Source organism: Pseudochaenichthys georgianus, chromosome 15 (assembly GCF_902827115.2).
Source record: "Pseudochaenichthys georgianus chromosome 15, fPseGeo1.2, whole genome shotgun sequence".
Classification (NCBI taxonomy): Eukaryota; Metazoa; Chordata; class Actinopteri; order Perciformes; family Channichthyidae; genus Pseudochaenichthys; species Pseudochaenichthys georgianus.
Window position 1 is genome coordinate 27,616,334 of NC_047517.1, and position 27,959 is coordinate 27,644,292.

Below are 27,959 nucleotides of genomic sequence, written 5' to 3' on the forward strand. Positions count from 1 at the left end.
GAGATTCCTCAATAACCGGCACGGATTAGTCATTTAATAATTAGCAAGATAAAAATGTTGGACATGTTTACTTTACATTTCAAAGAGTATGTTTACAACTTCATTTCCTGGATGAAGTCAGTAGCTAACTTCACATCTTAAAGTCAAGGAAAACCTTCTTTTTTTTTTTAACTGTGAGTGTTGGGATGCCTTATGAACATACATTTTTCTGACAGCTAAAAACTTTAGGTTGTTTTTATTAAGAGAGCTATTGTATTTGTGTTTTGTCTGCACTCTTCTTACTGCTTGGGAATCAGTTGGTTGCCACACAGTTCAGTTAATCATTTAAAAAAGATTATATTTTTTAAGAACCATAACCCTTAGACCCCATTTTAGGCCCTTTCAAGTTATTACAAAAAAAGTCTAACAATGGATACATGGGACTGGAAAGTGTAAATGTCAGTGTGTTTATTCAAAAACCTTATGCTCAGCAGACTATAAAACATCTGGCTGGATGAGAGGTTACAAAAAGACTCAAGTTGGAAACATTAGCGAGACATGATGGAAAGGTTACCAAGAAAAGCCACAATGAATGGAGGAAGTGACTGTCAGACATACTTGCACAAATACAAACAGGAAGCAAAATGACATTTGGGAGGAGAGCGCCCCCCCCTCACTGTACGGGTCTTATTTCATTTAACTCAATGTGTCCATCTGCTGGCTGTTAGTGGGTCTGCCATGACGTCATGTCAGAAGAGATAGTGATAAATATAGAAAGAAAGAGGCAGACAGCAAATCAAATACATTTTAGTAAAAGGTTTTATTAAAAAGCATCCCAAGTACAATCCTTTATCATATCTTACAAACATCTGGTATACGCACAAAAAAAGGACAACATGGGTGAGAAGTTTTCAGAGGAACATATAGGATGACGAACGTTTAAAAAAAAAAACTACTTGATTGGTAAACTAAAATACAAAAAAACTTCAACCGTCACCCTTATCAAAGCGCTCGAAACATTATCTGAAAGCAAAACGAAGCCGAATGTGAGGAACCTGCTGTTCTGTTAAAGTGAAATGATTATAAAGGAAGGAGGGTACGCCTGGACTGTCATTTGTCTTAAACATTAAGACTCTTGCTGGCATTGAAATGAATTACTCTTTGAAATAATGTTATACTCACGCTCTCAAAGAAAGATACATAATTATTATTTATTTGGGATTTGTATAATCTAAAGCTTAGTGCAGTTTTTCTTCCTCAAAGCTTTTCAGTTGAATTTGAAATTCCACAATCTTTCCCTCTATAAACGTGTGCAATACTTATTCTTTACAGTTTAGTCATAGTTACACAAAGCAAAATTCAACATAATTAGGATTATCAATAAGGACGCATTTTCACATTCATGGAAATCAATGTTTTCCTGCACACACACACGGGCCGTTTCTCAATGTCGAGTAAAGCTGCTGCAGAGCCACTATTTCAAGTATACGACGTCATCGAGTGGCGCCGAATGCTGGGCATTTAAACAGTCCTTCGTAACAGCTTTACTCGACAATGAGAAACGGCCCGGGTCAAACCAGCTCTGTGCGTCATGCTTCAGCCTCTTCCCCACACACAGGTTCCACGTTGAGTGTTAGCTACTTCTAGATTTGGCGTAGCACTAAAAAGGAAGCAGTGTAGAACATACACCATCTTAAAACTGGAAGACAGCAGCTTGATAAACCGTAGAGATTACAGACATGCTCAGAAACTTTACCTCAAGCTTCTGTTTTTTGACATTCCCAAAACTCAGATCACAATTATCCTCTAGATCTCCTCACCACCACAGAGGTTACAAGACCAGACAGTAATGGAGATCATTCAGGATCTAAAATGGGACTCAATGTGGGGAACAAGCGTGGGGTTCATTAACTGAGCAAGAGACGCTGCTGTGATGCAAAAAGACATGTCGAGGAGCAGAGAAGCGTCACCCTGCGCCTCGGAGACACGTCTTCATTTTCCAACCAGGCAGTGATTCTTAGCAGATAACTAGTGGTGGAAAGTAAACCCAGCATACAACCGAACATCAATGATCGGGCTTTCAACATGGCTGGTGCTGGTTAAAGACTGATTGGTACATTAAAATGATACTGACATTTAAAAAAAGAAAATACAATTAACAGTAATTTTTCTGCATTAACAAACTAAGCACGAATAGACATTGTCAAGCATCAATAAATAAACGGGACATATCACTCACTGCACTGAATTTTGGGAAAACCAATTCTCTGGTAAGGCTGGCGTAGTTGTTTTTACATTCATGGGAACGAGACTGTTAACTAAGTACCGCCTCGTACTCGCCGAGAGACACAAGACACATAGTACTTGAACTGTTTTACAATCAAGCTAAGAAAGGCACTGGAATAATGGTACACCACATCGGATTCTTATGCTCTCAGTTATCCATCTTGAAAAAGGTAAAAATCTAAAAATCTTTCGTTGGACATCATTTGTTTTTGAAAAATAAAGTTTGACATACTTAAAAACATTATTTTTTGCACCTTTGACTCATTTTAGCAAGGACCGTTTACAAAAAGTAATTTGCTATAAAAATTAAACAACAAAAACTAGCTTATGGCATTTTGCTTATCAAATCAGCATTTGATTGACACCATTTGCACTAAAAACTCTTGTAAGAACATGAAGACATTAACTATGGTTTTGTGCAGAGAAAAAAACGTTTTTGAGTCCTTGAGGCCAAAAATGTTTGAGGAAATGCTTCGTAAACTGTGACCCACGATGAGGAAGACACAAAACAAATATAAAGTAGTGCTCTGTGTTGATGGATACTAACAGAAAATAAAAAGAGGATAAGAGAAACAAAATATATATACACTAACAGAAACAAAAATACTAAGTGGGTCACAGTGCTACCCATTTGGACAGGGTCTGTTTCCTAGAGGTGAAAGGACAGCGCTACATTGAACCGTGCCGCCCACCTCGGGGAGAAACAGCACTTTTGGAAGTCATAGTTCTCGCCGGCTTTGAATGATTTGGGTCACTGGACCTCCAGTTTGCTGTACTTCACGCCGCGGCTCCACTGCAGCGACCGCCACGACAGCGGCAGCTGATAGTTACGAGGAACCATCCCGCTGACGTTCTCCTCGAAGAACTGGAACAGTCTGTACCACCAAACCCGCGAGAACGGGTTACTCTGCGATGTCTCCTTCAGCGACTGAAACAAACACAACAACAAATAAATGACATGTAAATTAAGTGTGGACCTTAAATACCGGGCACGCATTGAGGAACCAAGACTTGTATTTACTTTTACTTCACATTTACTTCACATTTTTCCAAGACTTCTGTCCTTTTGCATCATGTCAACTGTACTTGTTGTTTGAGTGGACATTTTTAAGATACAATGTTGATCATAGCTAAAATAATAAACCAGACAAGAATATGTTTATTCTGGCTTAAAAACTAAACTAAACAACTAAAACCTCAAGAACAGTCATCACAACTAAGCGTACATTCCTGTAAAGTTAAATATATTTAAGTAATACATGGATATTTTCAGTAATATGTTTGCCTTCTTTGAAATTAAGGAAAACTACTCTGTTGTCTGTATGGCTGGAAGCTACAGCTTATGTAATACTGCATCCTATCTTAATCATTCAATACCAAAGCACAAGTGTAAAACAAAAGTGTTGTCTACAAGCTAAGATGATTGGCTGCAGATTCATATTTAGGATAAAGTTATGAGTGGTATTGATCTTCTCACAGTAAAAAGCCAGCAACCAAGGTAACAAGCCTTTAACTTAAATGTTGGGGCTGTCCTTTTAAGCCAATTTACTTGACTTACTTATTTACTTACTACAAATGACAACAACTTAAAAACTCACCTGCTGGTTGGCCATGGTGTGGTACCACCAAAAGAGGCGTGTAGTGATGAAATATGCAACCACCACATCCACAGTGTAGTGGTCATGGGCCAGGAGGATGCAGAAAATCCCAACAGCGCTCAAGCTCCAGCAGAACCAGTGGTACCACCAGAACCGCTTGGGGGAATCTGCCAATTAAAAAAGGTACAAAATAAATGGTTAATATGGGAGGAACACAGATCAAACCCATCAGTGTCAACTCTAGAGGAGACCAGATCATTGTTAACAGCTCATCATCAGCCTCTTAGAGTCAGCTGTTCACTTTGGCTTTTCTACAGAAATATTAAAAAAGCTATTCTCCATTTCACCACAAGAGGGCGCTACTGTGGTGGACAAGCATTGCAGTAGCATGTGATGTAGCAGGAGGGAGACATTTACTGAAAGTGTCATAAAAGTACATTAACCAATGCGGTTAAAATACACCTGACTTCTGACACTCATGCTCTGCGGTTAACCAAGTAGCGCTTTGCAAGCCAGATGAGTCACGTAACAGAAACGCCTGCCGAGGAATCGAACGTTTGGTTATGCAACAGAGCAATGTCCCAATGCACGGACACTCGCGTGATGCAGGTTTCCTGCTCATTTCCGTTATCATTTAGAGAAGTGTTACAAAAGCATAAGCACATGGTTTAACAGCCTAGTCACCATTTAGGAATATTAAATCCTTATTTTCATATCTAAACTGATATTGCAATACATTATTACTTTGAAACAAAATCCATAACATTAATCTGGCTGCTACTTAATTATGTATCTCATATATCATGTTCCAATAACTTGTATATAAACTCGTATTGCACTATTTCACTTTTTTTTTTACCATTTTACTTTTTGTATTTACTATTTACTTTCACTATTTTCTTTCGGTTTATCTGTTTTATTGTGTTGCACTGTTGGAGGAGCCTGTGACCTAAAATTTTCATTGTCATAACTACACTGTAGCTATGTTCGTATGACCAATAAAAGCCTTGAACCTTGAATCATAGCAGATGGGTTTGTGGCGATGATCTGCTTAAAATGTGTAAATATAAAGATAGACTTTGAGGAAGTGAAAGGAGCTTCATTTGTGGCATTAAAGTAGAAGCCACCCAGTACATTCTTCCTTAAACGATAGTATAGGCACAGTGGAACTTACACTCCTTGATGAAGAGGTATGTTAGCGTTAGCATGACTGTGTGGCCACTGTACAGATAATCTCCACACATGGTGTGGGACCCTGTGATGGAGAGGCCCCCACCAGCAATCATCTTCATTATTCTCCTCATCTGCGCCTCCCAGTTCCCGAGAAGCTGAAAGACACACAGACAGACAGTCATTATCCTCTTAGGGTTCCTAATAACAGTGTAATTACTAACAGTTTTCCTGGAAGCTCACAAAGAATGATGTCCAAAAGTAGGATGTAGAGTGGGCGGTAACACCTAATCAGATATTTAGTGGAAAAGAAAGAAAGAAACCCTCTTCAAATATTTCCTCTACAGGATTACTACTTGTACTCTTTTGAATAGCAGAAGTGAAAATACTCATTTAAAAGTAAAAATGTCTCCATGTATTTACAGTTAAAACAGGACTTGAAGGTAGTGGAAGGTGTGCAGGGGTGTCAAACTCAAATACACAGTGGGCCAAGTTCAAGCCAGACACTTGGCATCTCATCTTGGGTGCAAGTTCATCAATGTTTGGGCTCAGGCTCTGAGCTGAGGAGACCCTCAGGATGGAGTGAAGGTGTGCGTGCAATATACCGGCGGGCCAGATCTAATAGTAATTCAAAATGATCCTGCGGGCCGAAATGAAATCCACCAAGGGCCTGATTTGGCCCCCGGGCCTTGAGTTTGACACATGTGGTGCAGAACGTGTTTGACTTAACACTAGAGGCCATGGATCAATTCAAGTTTTCCCCATGACCTTAAGCCTTGCAGTTCTACAATCCTGACATTTTGATAACAATGATATTTCACTAAACTCAAAGAGCATTTCCCATAACCACATTTTTACTTTATAAAGGCTTTTGGGTTTATGATGTGTGCACCCATATTTATATATCATTGGTGTTTTGTTTCCTATCAGCACAAGTACAAAGAAAACTCAATGACACTACAAAATTCAAAGTTGTATTATCTTTTTCTCACTTTGCACTATTCTATTTATTAAAACATAATATTTTGTATTCCAATTATCCAACAGAAACACTGCACACAGTTGCTTTAAAGAAAGAATAGGAATGTGTTTTCTACTAAAGCCTTTGATAATAACAGGACATTGAGAAAGTGAAGCCACCACTTGAAGCCCCTCGCAGTATAACAGACACGCACATATCTTGCGACGGGCGGTCAGCGGAGAGCACTCGGAGGCTTTCAGCTTTAACAAGAGGAATACTTTTTTTGCTGAATCTGCCCATTCAGCATGTTGTATAAGAAAGAAGTCTTTCAAGCTCAACAAAGCTACAATGGCGAGAGGAATGAAAGTGTGTGAATAATACCTTTGGAGAGCATTTGAAGTGCATCCCGGGAACAGGCAGAGTGGTGATGTACATTGTAATACACCGGTACAGATAGAGTGTGCCAACAATGAAGAAGAATCGCCTGCCTATAATTGACCTGGAAAAAAGACAAAGAATATTAATAATACAACGTTTTTTTAGGTGGGTGTCAAACTACTAACTCAACACTACTTAAGTATCATATCATCACGTATTATGTTCTGTGATACAGTATTGATTCTCAAAAACACTGTATAGACACTTCTTATTAATTTACAAGCAAATATTTGTGAGAGTTAGTTTTGTAGTGATCATCTTCTCAATAAAACATCTTTGCTGATGTTTTTTCGAGTCTTCTGACCAATCAGAATGCTGCAAGATTGTTGCCGGAAGTCCCCACGGAGAATAACTTTGCGGTAGAACTATTCTTTATACATCCATGGGTAAAACTTCAGATACAAATGAACACATAATGAAATATGACTGCCGGTTTGATGATTGACAGGTCACAGACAGAACAATGGGGGCTATCTACCCTTATCCACAATTTAAAGTAATTCACACAGACTCTCCTCTTTGCTCTTCTCTCTGTGAGGAGCAGCAAGCTGTCAGAACAAAGTGAAACACAAACAATGGCATAAAATATTATTAATATGTCGGGTAGTAATAGATTTATTTATTTTCTTCTCAGAGTGTACCAGAATGTGTAGTTTATATGTTAGTATTTCAAAAAGTCTCCTGGGGGACAATCCCCCCAGACCCCCCTTCTGGGGTTGGGTTTTCAGCACATGTGCCTTTTTATGTTAGTTCAGCTTTGATTCCATCATCTCATTAAACCTTTTTTTTTTTTTAAAGCATACTTTAGTTCTGTGAAGGGATATAAGGCATATATGCACTGTACTTCATTTTAATTAATAATATATGCTGAAAAGCGTATATATTAGGGCTGTCAAACGATTACAATTTTTAATCAGATTAATCACAGCTTAAAAATTAATTAATCATGATTAATCACCATTCGAACTATGTCCAAAATATGCCATTTATTTATGTATATTGTTGTGGGAATGGAAAGATAAATGAAAGAAGGCGGATATATCCATTTAACATACAGTATCTATGTTTATTATAACATTTTTCTGCATGTCAAAATGAAAGACAACCCACACACCTATCAATCATCAAACCGTGGGGTCTTAATTCATTACGTGTTGATTTCTATCAACGGGGGAGTACTTCAGGAAAGTCGACAGGGGGGGGGGCGCGCGCGCTAGTGGAGTACTTCGTGACCACAGAGTGTGAACATTGTGATCAGCTGTTTTAGCGCAGTTCTCCAGTGAAGGGGGGAGTCTCCCTCCGCAGCCGGTTGGCGTAGTTTTGGCACAGTTCCGTTGTACAGACCGACGTTAACAGCAGCCCTGTCTGTGCACACGGAGACCGACTCTGTCGTCCGGTGATCTAACCGCCTTCTGGAAAAGCTTCACAAGTACGTCGGTACGCAAATGCGCTTTGTGACACAAGTGACGGAACGCATTTCAGATTACGCACATAACCTGCGTACCAGTTATGTGCACCCCTGTACCAGAGCCATATTATTACTATTATATGGCTCTGCCCTGAACTACAGCAAAAGTATTCTCCGTCGGGACTTCCTGCAACAACACCACGCCGTTATCAAAGATGTTCTATTGAGAAGACGATCACTACGTGACAAGTTTTCAAAACCGTGGCTACTGAAATCAATCTTACTAACTGCTGTCTGTGCAATTTACTTCGCGCGAGTTGGCAGACTTTATTTTGCTTACTTTAACTTTTACTTTTCATGGTGGGGCTAAGCCATTTCTTGGTATGGGTGTAGCCTACCCCAGCCATACCCTGGCGCTGCCACTGGTGGCACGTATGGGGCGGGCCATTCTGCAAATGCGTTAAATGCGTTAAATATTTTAACGCAATTAATTCAAAAAATTAATTACCGCCGTTAACGCGATAATTTTGACAGCACTAGTATATATATATATTACAGCACAATTTTTTATTGAATACATTTGAGTGGTTCAAAATATCAGGTCGCGATTTATTGACAAAGGAACAAGTGGGTCCCGAGGCCTGACCAGTTGAGAACCACTGTGCTAGACTGTACCTGTGCTTGAGTAGAATCCACTGTATCAGCCAGAGTCCCACCAGCAGCATGCCGTTAATCTCACAGATGGAGAAGGCCCACTCCACCCTGTTGAACAGGTCAAAGAACTTATCGGGCAGCGGGGGGGTGTGCTCCTTTGGCGGTACTCTCTCGTGGACCACTGAAATTACGATGGTGGTGGTAACAAAGCACACCACCGCGTAGACGAACGCTATGCCCGTCTTCCCCCACTCGGTCGGAAAGGAGGGCCGCGTGGTTTCCTTCGTAGGGATGGGGATGTGGACCATCTCCATCCTGTAGTCCTTCATCCCGTTCCTCTGAGGCTTGCTAGTCCCATTAGGTAGCCCCCCAGCATGTCCGTTTGCGTGGCCGTTTTTGTGATCCTCGATGTGAGTCTCTATCCGCAGCGTCTCCAGTCGCTCCAACAGCTGCTGCCCGCCATCAGACGACACGAGCGACAGGGAGGGCCTGTGGAAATCTGCCTCGTTGAGCCTGAGCAGACCGGGACCGTCCGTCTGACGGAGGGCGTCGATGTACTCCAGCATCCCCTCTTTGCTCAGCCAGTCATAGACATCTTCTGCAGACCATGCTGCCACCTTCTTCATCTTGGCCAGTGGGCAATGTGGGGGATCAGGAGGGTCCTCAAGACTAGAGGGGAGGGTTCACGAGAGGCTTGGCGGACTATGGGGCGGTGGTAAATCCTCTCCAGTTTTGGCACATGGTGTTTCTTGCACCCAGAGGGAGCCAAGCCTCCTCTCGAAGTGAAACGCGGGAGTGAGCAGCGGTCACTCAGAATCAGGGCTGAGAGAGAGCAGACGAACCACAGTGGCCTCCTTTGGCTTTCTTCACCTCATCAGCTCTTCCCCCTCACGCTGCACCCCTGTAAAAAAAAAAAGGAAGGATACAATGCTGTGAATCTGAACAAAGTCATAGCTGCCATATCTGCTTACACAACTCCACTGGGTGTGTCACGGACCGGATGCCTGGTCAGACCTGGAAGCTAGTGTGTAAACTCTGGATAGTAGAGCAGCATGACACAGGTTGTTTGGCCAACTCTGAGCTGCTGAAGATCACGGATGAAAGATTCAATTAATTATTCAAGTAATTGTAGAGCTTTTACAACAATAACAGCAACATGAAGACTCAATCGATCAGCAAGTTTCCGGTATTTGTGTATTGGGTTACTGGTTAGAAAAAAAAGAATTTGGACAAACAAATAAATCAAAATGTCTTCACTTAAACAAATTAAAGTAGCTTATAGCCGATAAAAACCCTATCTAATACGTTATATCCTAGATACGTTACATCATAGAGCCTGTTTTTGTTTGTTTTCCATCGTGTGTATGTTTCTCATCCAGCCTTCAGGCAACAACAAAGGTTAACAAGGAGATGAACTCACATCTGTTGCGTATCACGTGCTTGTTTATAGAGCGCGATGTCGGTGGGGGACACAGGGTGGCCCTGCTCGTGTTCGGGGGAGTCAGAGATGCAGCTGGAGAGCACTAATCTACTGCATGGATGTGAGGAAAGAGGGAGGATAGGAGGGGAAACGGACTGCGAGAAGGAACTCATATATCAGAGTGAAGGTCAGCGCCGAGCACGGAGAGAACGCAACCCCTGTGTGGCGGGCAGTCAGCCAACAGTCAGGCCCCCGCACGGCCAGGACAGCTCAGACCACTAGTAGCTAAACACACTGGCAGGCTGAATGGTTGGCAGGACAACAAACTGCACATCAGTATCTCATCTCACCTCAGAGGCCTGTTTATTGAGGCCAGATAAATGGGCTATACAGTGGACAGCACTGACACCTGGCGTCACGTTTATTCCTGTTGAGGCCTCGAGGACCATATGGCCGAATAACCCAACAACTCTAACATATAAATACTTGAAAGCAAGTGAAATAATAAACATATGCATAGCATGTCAACTAGAGATGTCCCGATCACGTGATCGGGGATTGGAGCCGATCACGTGATTTTCAAAAGATCGGAAGAAAAAAAATCGGGTATCAGGATTTTTTTTTTTTTATTAAAAAAAGGTGATCGGGACATCCCTAGTGACAACCCAGCTGTGTGCCTTCACATGGTGCAAAGAGTTCAAAGAAGAGCAGTATGTAGTGCAAATAAAGACACACATAAAGACAAAGGGCAGTTGCACCGCTCTGTGAACAGAAGACGATTGAGACGGATCGAAGATTAGCTATCGCTGACTCAGCTGTGTGCGCAGGACCTTTGGTCTGTGAAGCAGCTTATAGAAGAAATAATCTCACTCAGCTAAACTGGGGAGAGGGGGAAACTAATCCTGGAACTAATGAACTAACCTGCATTCAAGCATGCTGAATAGTCTTCCAGAAATCATGGAAATGAGTGTTAAATTAGGATGCCTTACATTGCTATTTATATGCTGACATTGCATGAGCATTTGCATAACTATTTGGGTAGTGTTTCTCATATAAGCAAAGTGCTGGACAAAATGAAAGTAATGTGGAGAACTGAATTACATTTCCTTGGCTGTAACAACACTCTACAGAAAAACAAAGGTTGTGGAAAATACATTTTCTTTTGAGTAAAATCTTCGTGTGCTGAGGATAACCAACACCAGACGACTACATAGCAGGCTTTGATAAAGGTTCCTGCCAGAAGATAAACAGATGTGAATCTTCAGGACAATATAGTTTGAAGGCAAAGAGCTACAGAAACAAAGGAAAGTCTGGAAATGCTTAAGCCTTATTACGTTGTGAATTTTGAAGTCAAACGAAACATTGAAGCTACTACCTGAACAATTTCACCTTGAAAGCCTTTTGTATTACTTCAGAACTTAAGTAAATATTACAATTTCTTTAAGCGTGTGGGTGTCTGTTTACTGAGTGTTTGTCATGGTGTTTAGGGAAGTAGCCTTTGTTTTACCCAAGAAGCTGAGAATCGTTTAAAGGGATACACCCAAAATGTTTTGAGTATACATTAAGGTGTCTGTAAAAAGTCTGTAGTTACCGGTAGCAGGCTGTGCTCAGCTCCGATGTTTATATGGATTCATAGATTATAAAAGTGACAAGTACAGACTCAAAGTCCAAATGTACATTTTAAAACACTAGGTACGATATCATCAATTGTTCACTTACAATTCTACCAAGTCTCGGTTCTCTAATTGTTTGGAGGAAGTGGAGCATCAGTTGTGTTTTTTTCTGTGAAGCATCACTACAAGAACCCTTCTTCAAAACTAGCTTTGTAGAGTTTCCTTATAAACAAAAAAAGGTTCATGTTTACATTTAGTGTTACTCACCAAAACATTGCAATGAGTGTATTTAACAGATAATTCAAGTGCCCTTCCTGCCTCCTAACACATTTGCAAATATGTATGAACAGTATTTTGTATAAAAGTTAAGTGGCTTGCAGTATTCCTGTTCCCTGCCTTTGAGCGCCTATTGTTCGTATCTTGAGATGTTATCACTGCTTTTTGATCAGTGAACTCCACGGGGCACCTTAAAGGTCAAGTATGATTTTCCTGATGACTTGCCAGACCTTCTCCACACGACACCTCACAGACTGTGTACCAACCATTTCTGTAACCTTCTGAGAATCCGTCATTGACACTAGTCCGTTAGTGTGGTAGTTAGAAATGAGCCAGAGTTTTACGTTGTCTCTCTAGCTCTTTTCTTTCTTATTGAAACATCACAGGCATTTTGCACTCTTATGGAAACAATCATGTTCCATGCACTTCTGTGACTTGTGTGAGAGTTAATTATCTTCAGTAGTTACTAGGGGTGTAACGGTACACGTACACGTAATTTCGGTACGGGCCCTTCAGTTCGGTACACGTGTATACCGAAGTGTACCGAACGAATATAACGTTAAACGTAAAAAATTGAGAACAACTTTTTGGAAGTAATCTCAGTTGCTGCGTCGCAGCATTCAGAGTAATTTGCTCACATTGGGTTCAACGCGTCATAGAGCGAGCAAGTCATTTCATTGGCCGAGAGGCATACTATGAGAGCTGGTCAGAGGAATGCGTTCAAATGTAGTCAGTAATTTGAGGAACTGTCGAAATGGCGAACGCAGATAAAGTTGAGCTCGAAAATCCTCCAGCATCATTGAAGTCTCCGGTTTGGGAACATTTTGGTTTCGCAGTTACGTACAAGGATGACGGACAAAGACAGGTAGACCGAACCAAAGCTGTTTGTCGGCATTGTTCAACTAAAATTGGTTACGCGGCTGGCAATACATCAAACTTGCACACTCTTGAAAAGGCATCACCCGAACGTGAATATCACCGGTACCAAAAGAAAAAAGACTGAAGTGCAAACCCAACTCCCACTAGCATTTAAGCCTCCACCACTCGCAAAAAGTTCAGACCGAGCCAAAGCTATTACAAACGCCAAATATCCTTATGTTGTCATGTTAGCAAAGCGCTACCTGGCTGTATCTGCTACCTCTGTCCCTACCGAGAGGGTGTTCTCTACAGGAGACATTGTTAGTGCCAGCAGATCTGCCCTTTCGGCAATCAATGTGGACAAGTTAATTTTTCTTTAAAAAAACATGAAAATACAATGACAAGCAAGTCATAATGTCAAACTGGCTGCTTAGGTACTAGTACAGTAAAGTTCAAATACAGATTATTTCAGTTCATCGAAATGCTGCACCTTAATGTTTATTTTATTATATTTTGTATTTATTTGAGTGAATACATTATACACAGTTTAATAATAAAAAAAAAAATGTAAAGTTTTCTTTTGTGAAAAAAAAATTCTGCTGTACCGAACCGAACCGTGACCAAAAAACCGAGGTACGTACCTAACCGAAATGTTTGTGAACCGTTACACCCCTAGTAGTTACACTTATATTGTAGAAGGTCAGAATGATGTGTCAGGTACACAGTGATAAACCGAAAAAGGGGGTTGGGCTCTGTTCAAAAATAAGCATTTCCTGTTGTTGCACATTTTCCACCCAATTACGCATAACAGGAGGTAAATGTGTTCATTAAAAAAAAATATATGGATTTGAAACTAGGGCTGCACGATATTGAAAAAAACTGACATTGCGATATATATTTGTTTCCCCTGCGATATATATTGCGTTTTTTTTAACTATATTTAACCGGATGAAGGATTTTAGTCACGGACGTCTGGATCTTAACTGGTTGACTCATCATACCTTAAGTCATGATCTAACATGTCATGATAATGCATGTTGCTTACCCTCAAATAAGGGGGTTCATCTGTGAATGAAGAAGAGAAGAACCTTTTTGTATCCAAAATCCTTCCAGATGGCAGATGTTGGTTTTCTTTTTGGAAGTAAATCTTCATTCTCGCCGGTATTGTCCTCCTGTGCCTCGCTAATTTTTTACCTGTGTTTTGATGGTCTGCAAACTAGCGGGGCGGGGCCTGCTGTGATCTGATTAAGAATGATTGTTATTGGTGGTTTGCTGTGCATGCAGAGCCTGCATGTCACTCACTCAAGTACCCCTGACATGAGAGCCGCGCAAGTTTTCCTTTTGTAGCAAGCAGCACAATAATCTTTACATGACGTGTTTGAGTTAATGTACCTACTTAATATCGCACGTCCTAAAAAAAAAAAAAAAAAAAAAAAAAAAAAAAAAAAAATTAGAAAAAAATTAATAAAATCGCACGTCTCTGGCGGTTATCGCCATGACACGATATATGGTTCAGCCCTAATTAGAACTGGGTCATACTCAAATAAAAAATGTCATGCGGTAAGTCTTTCCCCTCGGGAAGTTTGGTGGGGCAGCGCAGAGAGGAAGAGGGGGACGGATGGTTTCACACAAGGCGGTACATGTTACATCACTGCAAAAGATCCCTCTCAGGGTCAACAATCTGTCAAGCTGACACAAACAAACAGACACCATCCAAAGCACATCTTTAGGCTGTCAAGAGTGGTACGGAATTACTCATTCACGATGGCTTTCAGAGAAGAGGAAAGAAGAGTCCGTTTGGGTGTGTCAACTAGTACTTAAAACACTGTTCAAAAAAACTGCTACAAGTTTCAGACGACATGTAGCAACTTAACATTTTCTGTGTAAATAGCAGCCCACATTTACTCTAAAGTTTATTATCCAAAAAAACCTATTTGGCTACCACTTTAAAGCTTTGGAAGTCTGAATTTAAGACTTTGAGTTTCATTATAAAAGGGCGCCCGTGCTATACACCCTCTTCTCCTTTCATCGGCTCAACAGCATTAGCCTCAGGAGGGAGGAAGAGTGTTTCTCTGACCTGTCACCACCTTCTGTCTTGTAGTTTCCACCTTTTCTTTAGTTTTCCTCCCTGCATGTTAAGAGCCAACAACTATTTAGTACTTTCACCGTGGGCACTCTAATGCTGCACATGTGTTTCCCAGTAAACTCGTTTTTTCTGGGAAACGCATAATCTACATAATGTGGCTTATTACTGAACAGGGAAGTTCTTAGGTAACAGCAGTCAATATAAGGACTTTTCACAACAGCATGTCTGTGCTTGAGCTAGTGGCAGAACCACATCTCAAACTTTCCTGCAGGGTAGTGTCATCATCAATTGAAACTCAACCATAGGCATGACTAGATGGAATATAATTCATCCATCCTTAAAGCACACTAACCCATTGTTGATCATAGCTTTAACCCTTAACATACATTTCAAATGAGGTTAGTGAAAACCAGAAAAGGTGCTGCAAACCCTGATGAATTAGGAATCAAAAACTCTGTGGTTACAGCAGAACAAAAGAAGAAGCTGAATGCATAAAGATTAGAATGTCTGTATTCTGTTTCGCTGGGTACAATCTGTCAGACACACTCACCAGGTCTGGTTCTAGTAATGTTTGACATGACATATGAGTATTCCTATTCCTACACTCTGGTACTTCTACTTTTACTCAAGTACAAGACCTGAGTACTTCTACTTTTACTCAAGTACAAGATCTGAGTATTTCTGATTTTAATCAAGTACAAGATCTGAGTATTTCTGCTTTTAATCAAGTACTAGATCTGAGTACTTCTACTTTTACTCAAGTACAAGATTTGAGTATTTCTGCTTTTAATCAAGTACAATATCTGAGTGCTTCTACTTTTACTCAAGTACAAGATCTATACTTATACCACCTCCGTTTATCGCCTATGAAAAAAAAACTATTAGAAAACGAAGGCTAAAGCTAACGTTAGCAGATAGTGACAATGTATGCTAGCTAGCTAGCTCAACGATAATATTGCGACAGAAAAACTTTTCAGTGCACATCACGCTCTGCGCTCCGACAGGGAGCTCTGCTCTGAACACCTGAACGTCCCGTTCTAACAGCTGTTCACCAGCGGTCCAGTCTGTGCCACAGTGACTCCGGACCGCACAGTTAATATTAACGAACGCACCCGTAGCTAATGTGGCTGCTGAAGCTAGACCATCATCGCGGAGCAGCAGAGCCGACAGGCAGGAAGACTCGAGCACACAGCTCGCGCTGCATTATAATATATAAAAAAAAGAACACCATGCGTGTCATGATGGCACATAACAGCTCGCGGCCGCAGATTACGCCGGGTCCCAGACCCCCCCCAATACCCCAAAAATATTTTTATTGCAGATCTACATGAATCACACAAACGACCTATTTTGGATTCAAAACGGCGAATTTCGCCGAAAGGTGAGTGATTCTCATGCCTGAAAGCAAGCGTCGCTTTGCCAAAGAAAGGTAACGTGCAGAGGCATTATCGGAGTTTTCACAAGGCATATGACAGCGACTTCCCTCCGAGTAGCGAGTTGAGAAAGAGAAAGGTCATGTATTATTGCTACACAAACAGTATCTCGCAGTCTTAGTGTCGCCAAATTGTTTCTAATATGCAAAAAGACAAACAAATGCGTCTATGGTCGGTGTATTTTTTATCTTTCCAATCGAGACGAGATCTCTCTCTCTCTCTCCCCCGTCTGTGTGCGAGCGAGGGGGGCGGGGCAGTTTATACACACACGCAGCTGCTACATGCACCAACACACGGCTGGGATGGCGGAGAGAAGCGCTCCAAGGTGTGGTTAAATGTTACCCGTCTTGAGGTGGACAATGCTCGTTACCAAAAGTGCAATAAGAGTTCAGCATGTAAGGGCGGTAACTAGTGGTGCACGATAATTATCGGCCGATAATTATTGGTCCGATATTAGGAATTATGACGTCATCCCGATAAACCCGATAAAAGTATTAATAGCCCCGATAATATACAATATATTTTTTGGGTAAAAAAAAAGAAAAACATACTGCGGTGTGGGTGGATTGGGATGAGGGGCGCTTGTTTTTCACTCGGCTCCTCCCGTTTCGCCAGTACTGTGGTATTAGTGGTTTAGGAAGAGGAGAGTTTTTCACAAATCCAGCGCTCCCTAACTCATGCCTGGCTGTGACGTAAATGGTGTGCGGCCGTGAAGCCAGGACAGTAAACAAACATGTCGTCGGTAGTATGGGACTATTTCAAAGTTTCAGAGTTAGATAGTTCGCTTGCTATTTGTATTACCAAATGCAATGCAGAAGTTCCACGAGGAGAGAAAAAGGCAACGAGCTAATACTTCCAACCTGATTAGTCACCTGAAACATCGCCATCGCTACGATGGTGTGTTAAAAGCGTACGAAGACGCCTGCGCTGCTAAACTAGCGGAGAATCCAAAGTCAGCTGCAAAGGCTTTTACCTATCGACGAGGCTTTTGAAAAAGGCAAGAAGTTTGCCAGAGACGACCCCAGGGCTAAAACGATCTCTAACTTCATCATAGAAATGATGGCACTTGACGACCAGCCCTTCTCCCTCGTCGAAGATAAAGGATTCAGTCGGCTAGTTCATCATTTAACCAGGTGTGCAAAAACTACAGGTACATTTAATATATATTAGGGGTGTAACGGTACACGTACCCGTACCGAAATTATTCGGTACAGGCCCTTCGGTTCGGTACGGTACACGTGTGTACCGAAGTGTACCGAACGCATATAACTTTAAACGTAAAAAATTGAGAACGTGAAAAAAATGTTGGAAGTAATCTCAGGTGCTGCGTCGCAGCATTCAGAGTAATTTGCACCCATTGTGATCAACGCGTCAGAGCGAGCAAGTCATTTCATTGGACGAGCTGGTCAGAGGGATGCGTTCAAATGTAATCAGTAATTTGAGGAAATGGCGAACGCAGATAAAGTTGAGCTCGAAAATCCTCCAGCATCATTGAAGTCTCCGGTTTGGGAACATTTTGGTTTCGCAGTTACGTACAAGGATGACGGACAAAGACAGGTGGACCGAACCAAAGCTGTTTGTCGGCATTGTTCAACTAACATTGGTTACGCGGCTGGCAATACATCAAACTTGCACACTCATTTGAAAAGGCATCACCCGAACGTGAATATCACCGGTACCAAAAGACTGAAGTGCAAACCCAACTCCCACTAGCATTTAAGCCTCCACCACTCGCAAAAACTTCAGACCGAGCCAAAGCTATTACAAACGGCAAATATCCTTATGTTGCCATGTTAGCAAAGCGCTACCTGGCTGTATCTGCTACCTCTGTCCCTAGCGAGAGGGTGTTCTCCACGGCAGGAGACATTGCTAGTGCCAGCAGATCTGCTCTTTCAGCAAGCAATGTGGACAAGTTCATCTTTCTTTAAAAAAACATGAAAATACAATGACAAGCAAGTCATAATGTCAAACTGGCTGCTTAGGTTCTAGTACAGTACAGTTCAAATACAGATTATTTCAGTTCATCGAAAAGCTGCACCTTAATGTTTATTTTATTATATTTTGTATTTATTTGAGTGAATACATTATTCACAGTTTAATAATAATTAAAAAAAAATATGTTAATATGATAATTTTTTCTGCTGTACCGAAAACGTACCGAACCGAACCGTGACCTAAAAACCGAGGTACGTACCGAACCGAAATGTTTGTGAACCGTTACACCCCTAATATATATATATATATATATATATATATATTATTATCGGTTATCGGTATCGGTCTTAAGAAGCAGGAAGTTATCGGTATCTGTTTCAAAAAACCAATATCGTGCATCCCTAGCGGTAACACGAGCAATTTGTCTAAATATTTAGCAAAAAATGCACCACATTCAGACAGAGAAATGGACCGGGTTCGACTGTCTTTCTAGCAGCTCTGTAGCCCCATCCATGAGTAACGTTTCCACGTCAGGTGTTATTATGTATGCTAGCAGCAACACACGGAGTTAACTTAATTATACAAACATGGGTTAATGATTAGAGGTAACAGATTTATTTAGTTTGTTAAAGTTTCAGCTATTCTGTTTACAGTTCTGTCATCAGATTATTTAATATTACATTACATTGCATTTAGCTGACGCTTTTATCCAAAGCGACTTACAATAAGTACATTCGACCAGGAAGACACAACCTTGAAGAAAACAGAATCATATAAGTACATCAGGTTTCATAGAGCCAAACATTTCAAGTGCTACTCAACTGGCTATAGATAAGCCAGTCCTTTATTAGTATATAAGTGCTCTGTTAGCAGTTCTTTGTTAGTAATTCTATCGCTCGAGGTGGAGTCGAAAGAGATGAGTTTTCGGTCTGCGCCGGAAGGTGTGCAGGCTTTCTGCTGTCCTGATGTCAATGGGGAGCTCATTCCACCATTTTGGAGCCAGGATAGCAAACCCACATGTTTTTGCTGATGGGAACTTGGGTCCCCCTCGCAGCGAGGGTGCAGCGAGTTGTTTGGCTGATGCAGAGCGTAGTGCACGCGCTGGGGTGTACAGTGTAACCATGTCCTGGATGTAGGAAGGGCCAGATCCATTCGCAGCATGGTATGCAAATACCAGTGTCTTGAAGTGGATTCTAGCAGTTACCGGAAGCCAGTGAAGGGAGCGGAGGAGCGGCGTGGTGTGGGAGAATTTAGGAAGGTTGAAGACCAGACGAGCCGCTGCATTCTGGATGAGCTGCAGAGGTCGGATGGCACATGCAGGTAGACCAGCCAGGAGGGAGTTGCAGTAGTCTAGGCGTGAGGTGACGAGAGCTTGGACCAGAACCTGCGTGGCTTTCTCGGTCAGCTGGGGACGTATCCTCCTGATGTTGTAAAGCGTGTATCTGCAGCAACGGGTTGTAGCAGCGATGTTTGCAGTGAAGGACAGTTTGTTATCTAGGATCACACCCAGATTCCTTGCAGTCTGAGTCGGGGAAACAACAGAGGTGCCGATGTTGATTGTCAGGTCAAGAGTGGGACAATCTTTTCCTGGAAGGAAAAGCAGTTCAGTCTGGTCAAGGTTGAGCTTGAGGTGATGAGCAGACATCCACTGAGAGATGTCAGTTAGACAAGCAGAGATGCGTGCAACGACCTGGGTCTCTGAGCGGGGAAAGGACAGAATTAATTGGGTGTCGTCAGCGTAGCAGTGGTATGAAAAACCATGCGGGCTAATGACTGATCCGAGCGAGTTTGTGTACAGGGAGAAGAGGAGGGGACCAAGAACAGAGCCCTGAGGGATCCCTGTAGTTAATTGACAAGGGTCGGACTCGGACCCTCTCCAAGTTACCCTGTAGGTACGGTCTTTGAGGTATGGGTGAGGAGGGAAATATGATTTCTTAAAACACTTGTTTCTTTTGATGTGAAATATTATTTATTTAATTTAAATAAAAAGCAATGTTAGTTTTGTAAACAAACTGTTAAGTTAATTTAATAATATATGTATTTTTGAATCAAGTATTCATCTTTATTGTCTTCATTGTTAGTTTCCACATGCCTAAAACAACCTCAAGCTAAATCTAAAAGTTGTTGGCTAAATAAGAACGTTTGAGAAATTGTGCAAGGCATACAGTAATAGTCCGAATAGTCGATTAATCGTTTCATTAATCCATAGATTAATCGATTTTTAAATGAGTCGTTTGTTGCAGCCCTATTGTAGTTATCCCATGTATAAATAAAACGTGTTATTCAGCAACCCTTGCAATTTGGGATATTATTTTGGGTTGGGTTTGGGTTAGGCTGGTCATTTCAAAAGTAGCTCACCAGCCAAAAAAGTGTGGGCACCCCTGATCTAAATGCTCTCTTGCAAACTTCAGACGGGCCTGGACATGTACTGGCTTAAGCAGGGGGACACGTCTGGTACTGCAGGATTTGGTGGCGTAGTGTGTTACTGATGGTAGCCTTTGTTACTTTGGTCCCAGCTCTCTGCAGGTCATTGACTAGGTCCCCCCCGTGTGGTTCTGGGATCTTTGCTCACCGTTCTTGTGATCATTTTGACCCCACGGGGTGAGATCTTGCGTGGAGCCCCAGATCGAGGGAGATTATCAGTGGTCTTGTCTGTCTTCCATTATCTAATAATTGCTCCCACAGTTGATTTCTTCACACCAAGCTGCTTACCTATTGCAGATTCAGTCTTCCCAGCCTGGTGCAGGTCTACAATGTTGTTTCTGGTGTCCTTTGACAGCTCTTTGGTCTTGGCCATAGTGGAGTTTGGAGTGTGACTATTTGAGGTTGTGGACAGGTGTATTTTATACTGATAACGAGTTCAAACAGGTGCCATTAATACAGTTAACAAGTGGAGGACAGATGAGGCTCTTAAAGAAGAAGTTACAGGTCTGTGAGAGCCAGAAATCTTGTTTGTTTGTAGGTGACCAAATACTTATTTTACCGAGGAATTTACCAATTCATTCATTAAAAATCCTACAATGTGCTTTCCTGGATTCTTTCCCCCCATTCTGTCCCTCATAGTTGAAGTGTACCTAGGATGAAAATTACAGGCCTCTCATCTTTTTAAGTGGGAGAACTTGCACAATTGTTGGCTGACTAAATACATTTGTGCCCCACTGTATAAGCTGGATATTTGTGACACGTTAAACAAAATGGCCAAATATTTGAACAGAGCAAGCCAGATAGCGCAAAGAATTTCACATAAAGGCCAAGAAAAAGATTATATTCTCAGTACGAAGTTTTTAGAAAGGAATGCTTTGTTTGCCCTCTCTGTGTTGTGTCCTAAGGGTGTTGTTGCCCTGTTCTTTATACACACTTTTTCAAAGAGTAGTATTTCTTTACAGGTTTTCTTATCTTGTGAAGCAAACGGACAATGGTTGAACAACAAACTCTCACCTGTATCCCTTTACACTTTCAATACAAATGCCCCACAGGTAGACAACACAAGGCCGTATTTACACAACTGGGCCAGCATGTTTAAAGTGATGATGGTTAAATATTAACTGTGTATGATCCTGGTTGCACAGTAACTCGGCACTATTATAATGATTGTATACACCTACACCCAGCTTAAAAGAGCATGGTGTTGTAACAGGTATCATTTCTAAGAAACTCAGTTCACAAATCAGAAAAACTGTGGTGAGAATCCAGGGTATATGCATGAATCCTGAAGTCAAATGTAATACCTTTTATAAGACCCTTTCCATACATTTTAAGACCTCATCGCCACTTGGAGTTTTAACCGGTTGCATTGGCGACACACTTTACCTCACATTGACTATATACAGTATTGATTGTCCTTCCTCCTTATCTTCCAACCAATTGAACGCAAACTTGCATTTCGCCATAACGATGTTGTTTAACAACCGGCGTAAACGGGCCTATCGCGCAGCAGTCAGTCAGCCTGCGATGTCCTGTTCAGATGATGTCAAATCCAACGGGATGCCATAAATAAACTACACAGAATCACACTACACACCTACGCAATGATTACATTCAGGCAGACTGTAGAATACAACCTCTTTGGAAAATGTATATACTTATTGAAAAAAAGCTACAAAATGTAATACCTTGGAAAATGCCGTTTAATAGCCTTAATTTTCGCTAAATTGATTTATCAACATTTTAATACTTTTTAAGACCCCACGCGGACACCCTGAAATCACTCAAACACCTCAGGCAACTTCCATTATAAACGACGTATTCGATGCTCAGCGACCAGCAGTGCATTACATAGCCTTTCTTCGTTCAACTATTTAAGAAGGACAGACTAAATGAAACAGTGTTGGGCTTCAGTGACCACAAAGCAGATTAATAACACACTTGGAATGTGCAGTATTTTAGAGATTAAGGGTCAATTTACCTAAAGATCACTAGAAAACTAAACAAACATTTTACCACTTACTCCATGTTGATAGTTTGTTTTACTTATGAGATTTCTGCCACCAACCAAATTGAAGTTGAACCGATTTACCTTGACTTGTTTTACTACTAAAAAAGGATCATAAACATGTCTTTCAACTTGCATACGCTTACAGATAACATTGATTTCATTGAGTAATTTACTTACAAAATCTATTTCTATTTACTGTATATACTCTGTTGTTTATAACTCACACAAATGTCTTGTTTATAGCAAGCAATGTATATATGAAATAAACAATACATGACATCAATACATCACATGATGGTATTGACTGTATAATCATGCTGTTGTTTTGTATACAAGCAAACAATCACTGTTGATGCATCTGTAGATTGTAGAAATTAGCCGTGGAGCCATCAAGACCAAACTCAACATGATGCAGGGGGGGTCTTTCAGTAAACTTAACTAAGCACAGGCATCATTTTAAAACTACACCGACCCATGCTTAGTTTCCTATGGTTAAGAAATGTGCACTCTACGTCCTCCTTGAGCAACAGATAACCCCAGGTCAATGAACATTGACCTATACAGCAATCTATCAAATAACATATGCCACATTGACACGCATACAACCGTTCCTGGAGACGTGGAAGCACGTCCTGTTCATAGACTCATATTAGATCAATCATTCCATTGTCATTTTGGAACATCTTGTCAGACACAAGGTCTCCACACTATCACACAAGCTATTCAAGGACAGGAATAGTATGAACCGGAGAAATGTAACAGTGTGATGACCTTGAATGACTGCAGTTACAGTGAATGAAGACCTGGCACTGACTGCGAGGTCTGATATTTGATGTGTCAGGAAATAATAGCTAGCCATAACAGTTGACAACAGAAGCTCCAAAACATGCATTACATAACATCCTCCCACAATACTGGCTAGAAATATGGTCAGAAAACTACACAAAAATGTTTCTATTGTGGGCACTTTAAAGTCTGCTCAACTGGGGTCAATTATCCAAGCCTGTGCTGTTAGTAAACAAACTAAACTATATTAAGGTGTGGTATAATTTGATTTACAGTTTTAAAAAAATACACCATTGAAAATTCCATTTAATAATATTTATTTTTAGCGATTTTCATTCCTTGGCAAAGACGGTTCATTTAAAAAGAGTAACTAAATACCTGGAAACTGTTTCTTTTACTACCATGTTGCAAAACCACTCAGCTGATCTGGCATATTGATACTAGGAAAACCAAGAAATATGATGATATCTACAATGCCAAATAAACCCATTCTTTATCATCACTGGCCTTAGCAACCGTGCAATCACAGAACAATATTATATCCTATCAGTCTGTTAACTAACAGAGCAAACTGTTATGCCAAGGGTAAAGATGAGACAAGGCATAAAGCATGGAAAGCTCTAGCAGAAGTCTCGGGGGGGGGGGGGGGGGGGGGGGGGGCTGAGCTGCACGGCACAACAACCCCTGTATTCATAGGTGAGATCTGCTAATGAGAATACCATCTGTGGCTTTATGAGTCACTCATTAGGACGGCAGGCCCTCGCGGCCCGAGAGAACCAACGCGTTCCCCTGCATGTGGTGCAGTTGTATCTAAGATAGCACCCAAAGGACCTGCTGTCAACTGGGAGTAATCAGTGTGTTCATATACAAACTTTCCGAACTGCAAAGGTCTTTGTCCACAACAGTGGCAGCTTGATATACTTGTATGGACTTTGCACCTTTTGGTAGTAATTTCCTAACTTTTTTTTAAATAGATGACACAAAAAAATGGTGATTCTTAATTATTACCTTGTTTGAGAGTCCTTAAAGACAGTCATAAAAAGTATTTTAATTTAAAGAGACTGGAGATAGCACATCAACAAATCTTGCAGGTTACCGTCTTTTAAAAAACACACCACTACTTTAAACAGTAATAAGGTTTTAAATTGTATGCTGTGTTTATGTTGTTTTATTATTAGTCTGTATTTCACATTCCTCTATAATAATATGGTTTTAATCTATGTATCTTTAAGAAATATTGTGACCAGCCTGCTATTGGCCAAAGTCACACCAGCTACTCTCAAAATAGCATCATGATGCATTTTGCATTTAAAATAGGTCACTCATAACGTGCTAAAATTAGGTCAGGAGCCGGTCTAGGGCAATTACGCTTCTTTGGTGTTTACTGATTAATTATATTGGTATGCCTTCATTAACACAAAACAACCGTAGGAACTTCATTAACAAAGGTGGAATGTAGGAGGTCCCCTGAGTGTGGGAAGACATCTGAAACAAGTCAGGACAGGGGGATACGGAGCTCAGGTGTAAGCAGGCCAGGTAATTGCACCAAACACACAAAGAACGATGGCCTCTCAGCAGTGGCTTGCTCTACTTAACATTCCAAACCGATACTACCACTCCACTCCTTATCCACAAGCATTTGTCATCTACCCGCATCACTTGCTGGAATATAGAGCCTTAAATTAAAATCCTTTCTATTTGTATAACGGGCAAATTTCACTTAAAGTCATTTAAATTCTGTCCCAAAGGTGTTATAGAAATGTTCTCTTATATTTGGACAATTCATTTTCAGAAATAGACAAAACAGGGTACTTGTGGGTCATCTGTTGCCACTTTTTAAACGGCCTAACCTAACCCTTTCAAAGATTCGTTTGGGGTATTTAGAGAGTCTGAAAAAAACAAAAAAGTGCATATTTAGAGAGTCTGATAAAACCAAAAAGTGCGTATTTAGAGAGTCTGAAAAAAACTAAAAGTGCGTATTTAGAGTCTGAAAACAGCAAAACAAGGTGCGCTTTTTTTAGTGCGATCAAAAATTATCGAAAACAGGCTACTTTAAAGTGCTACTAGCCAATATTTCAGCAGTTGTAGGCCACAGGAAACTAGGACGTCACTTGATTGGCAGTAAAACTTCATGTGTTTCTAATTATGGCAGAAACAAGATTAAAGCCATTTCAAACAAATTCTCTGGAGGAAAACCTATGAAAGATATAAAATGATCAATGGCTAATTGGTTGGCACTAACGTTGTACTGCTATAGGCTAGAATAACAAAAAGACCAAAGCCATCAGCTAATAGCATTAGCTAGCTGTGGTTTGAGTGTTGAGGCTCAAGTAGCTGAGAAAAGCAGATTCAAACATTTGCAATAGTGGTATTGTTATAATAAAGACGAATAAGAGTGTGTAGTGCCAAATGTCTAATTGTAGATGCATGACAACCCACACAGTGATTTCTCTTTGTATCTGAGGTCCTTTTGTAACATATTTAAAACCCAACTGAAAGCTAAATGTATGTTGGCCTCATATTAGGGCTACGTGTTTTACTTAGTTCCTTAATTGTCAGAGAATTAAGTTTATTTGTGTCAACTGGACAAAGAGGAATACACCTTTTATTCCTATAAAAGGTAGCTTTAATAAGATCATACTGGTGCTTATAATGCAGCTTTAAAATGCCGACCATATAACATCAGCCGAACATCTTCTCCATTATGTTCCAACAGATAAAAGCAAACATCACTAAGAGGGATGCCATTACCAGTTATCTATGGAATATCTGGGTGTGACTAATTCATCCGTCATATCCAGTATAGACTAGGTGTTTCCATTCATAAAGATTACACTGGCCTCTTGTGTCTTAATGTAATCCGTGCCTATGAATGTAACAAACAGCCACTGTGGTGAAGCAGATGGGTAACATCCAGAGTAAAAACAACAACACTTGTTTTCCTCTTCCAAAAGCAGAAAACGTAATAAAAGCGCTAACTGACAAATGTACTAATGTCCAAAGACAACAAAGCAGTTTTTCTAGAGGATGTCAATATGTTTAGTTGTCAGAATAGGGCGTTTTTCAAGGCTGAATCACAGCTGTGGCTACAGAAAACGAATTGTTTCCACTTGATGATGGTCTGACATGCTTTGCCTTGGCAATGAGGCTTCCTCGGCAACTGGGCTGGATGCATTGACAACAATAAACCCCATTGACTCACTATACACATTTTGCCTGCTTTGACACTGACTGCAGTCATACTGTCTGTGTCTGTGAAAAGTTGCTTTCTCACCAGTTCCGCCACAAAAGCACCTCTGTGTATTCTGACCGATGTCTCTGTCGGCTCAGCTGTCTACACAGGCGTTGTACTGCTTTACTGTATCTTGAGTTAGCCGTCATACACAGCATGTCAGCGGTGGCTTTTCTCCAACAACGACACAACTGTTCAAACATATGGGATCACAGTTCCCCCCTTTTCCTCTTAAGGGACAGGGACGTGTCAACAATTTGAGGGGAAACAGTGAGGTCACCGGTTCCGCTGTGCTTTTAAAGAGAATAAACAAAGCTAAACATCTGACCCTGCCAGAAAGCACATCATTGACTACCAATAATAACTCTGAGTTATAATACAGAGAGAGACAGCAACTGAATACATATGATATACCGCGATTGAATGCATACGTTGGTAGGCACACCTGTGAGCGTAACCTCAACACCATGGCTGACACAGGTGGTTTAATGTGATTAAATCATTGCTCTCATTCACACCAGGGCCTCAGCAACCATTGTATAGAGTGGTTTAAGAGCTTATAGTCTGAACACCTAAAAATAGATAGGCAAGCTGGCGTCTTCTGTGCTTTAGCTTGCTAGTTCGCTAGCTAACACACAGCCAGGGCTCTTGGATTCATAGCGCGGTTTGGGGTAACGGGTTAGTTATATGCTTGTAGAATACTAAAAATGTGTTAATATGTAGTAGTAACCTTAATATCAACTAACGCGAGATCACAGCAGCGCAAACCGATATTAAGGTTAGCTTCTTTGCCAATTACATTGGGTCGGGATTAACGATAACGGGAGAGGGTTTTGTCGACAACTGATACAATGTTTCAGCACAAGGCCAGTGAGCAGCACTAGTTAACGCTAGTTTACACTACGTTAGGTGATAGATTAAACGTCAAGAAGTAGTCTGTCAAAAAGTGAAGACGTAGAGCAATTTAGCGAAACATAATACAACGTTAAGTTTTTTTTACTCAGTTAGTGCTACAGCAGTAACTAACTGTTACCTTACCACGATTTGGAGCCAGTGTTAAGTGACCAAACACATACACATGGAGGGCTCAGCGGATAGCTTTGTCTTCTTTCGACAAATGAGTAGTAAATATGAGTGTAATGTATGTACCTTGCTGTGGAAATGTTGAAGGACTTCTCTTCAAATAGTAGTGGCTATCACCGAAATGTGGCTCACGTCCCTCTGTGGGTCTCTCGGTTGTTTTCATGGGTAGGCGGTGTGACTGGAGAATCTGGGAGTTCCCTACATACCGTCACCCGTGCTGCCTTCACGTACCATCTGAAATGTTGTACGAGACATAAATACGGAATGCGGTGTCATGGGTTGCAACAACACAAACAAAACAACACTGC

The 27,959-nt window shown here is 41.0% G+C and overlaps 1 protein-coding gene across 1 annotated transcript; it reads right to left on the reverse strand.

Moving 5' to 3' along the window:
- Window positions 1-780: 780 nt before the first annotated feature.
- LOC117459715 (phosphatidylcholine:ceramide cholinephosphotransferase 1-like) lies at window positions 781-27,826 on the reverse strand. The gene is made up of 6 exons (XM_034100798.2): window positions 27,718-27,826; window positions 8,516-9,395; window positions 6,376-6,493; window positions 5,038-5,191; window positions 3,864-4,030; window positions 781-3,193 (listed from the first exon to the last, which is right to left on the reverse strand). Exons 2-6 carry the CDS (start codon window positions 9,118-9,120, stop codon window positions 3,017-3,019), a joined length of 1,221 nt encoding a protein of 406 aa, XP_033956689.1. The 5' UTR covers window positions 9,121-9,395; window positions 27,718-27,826; the 3' UTR covers window positions 781-3,016.
- Window positions 27,827-27,959: the final 133 nt, after the last annotated feature.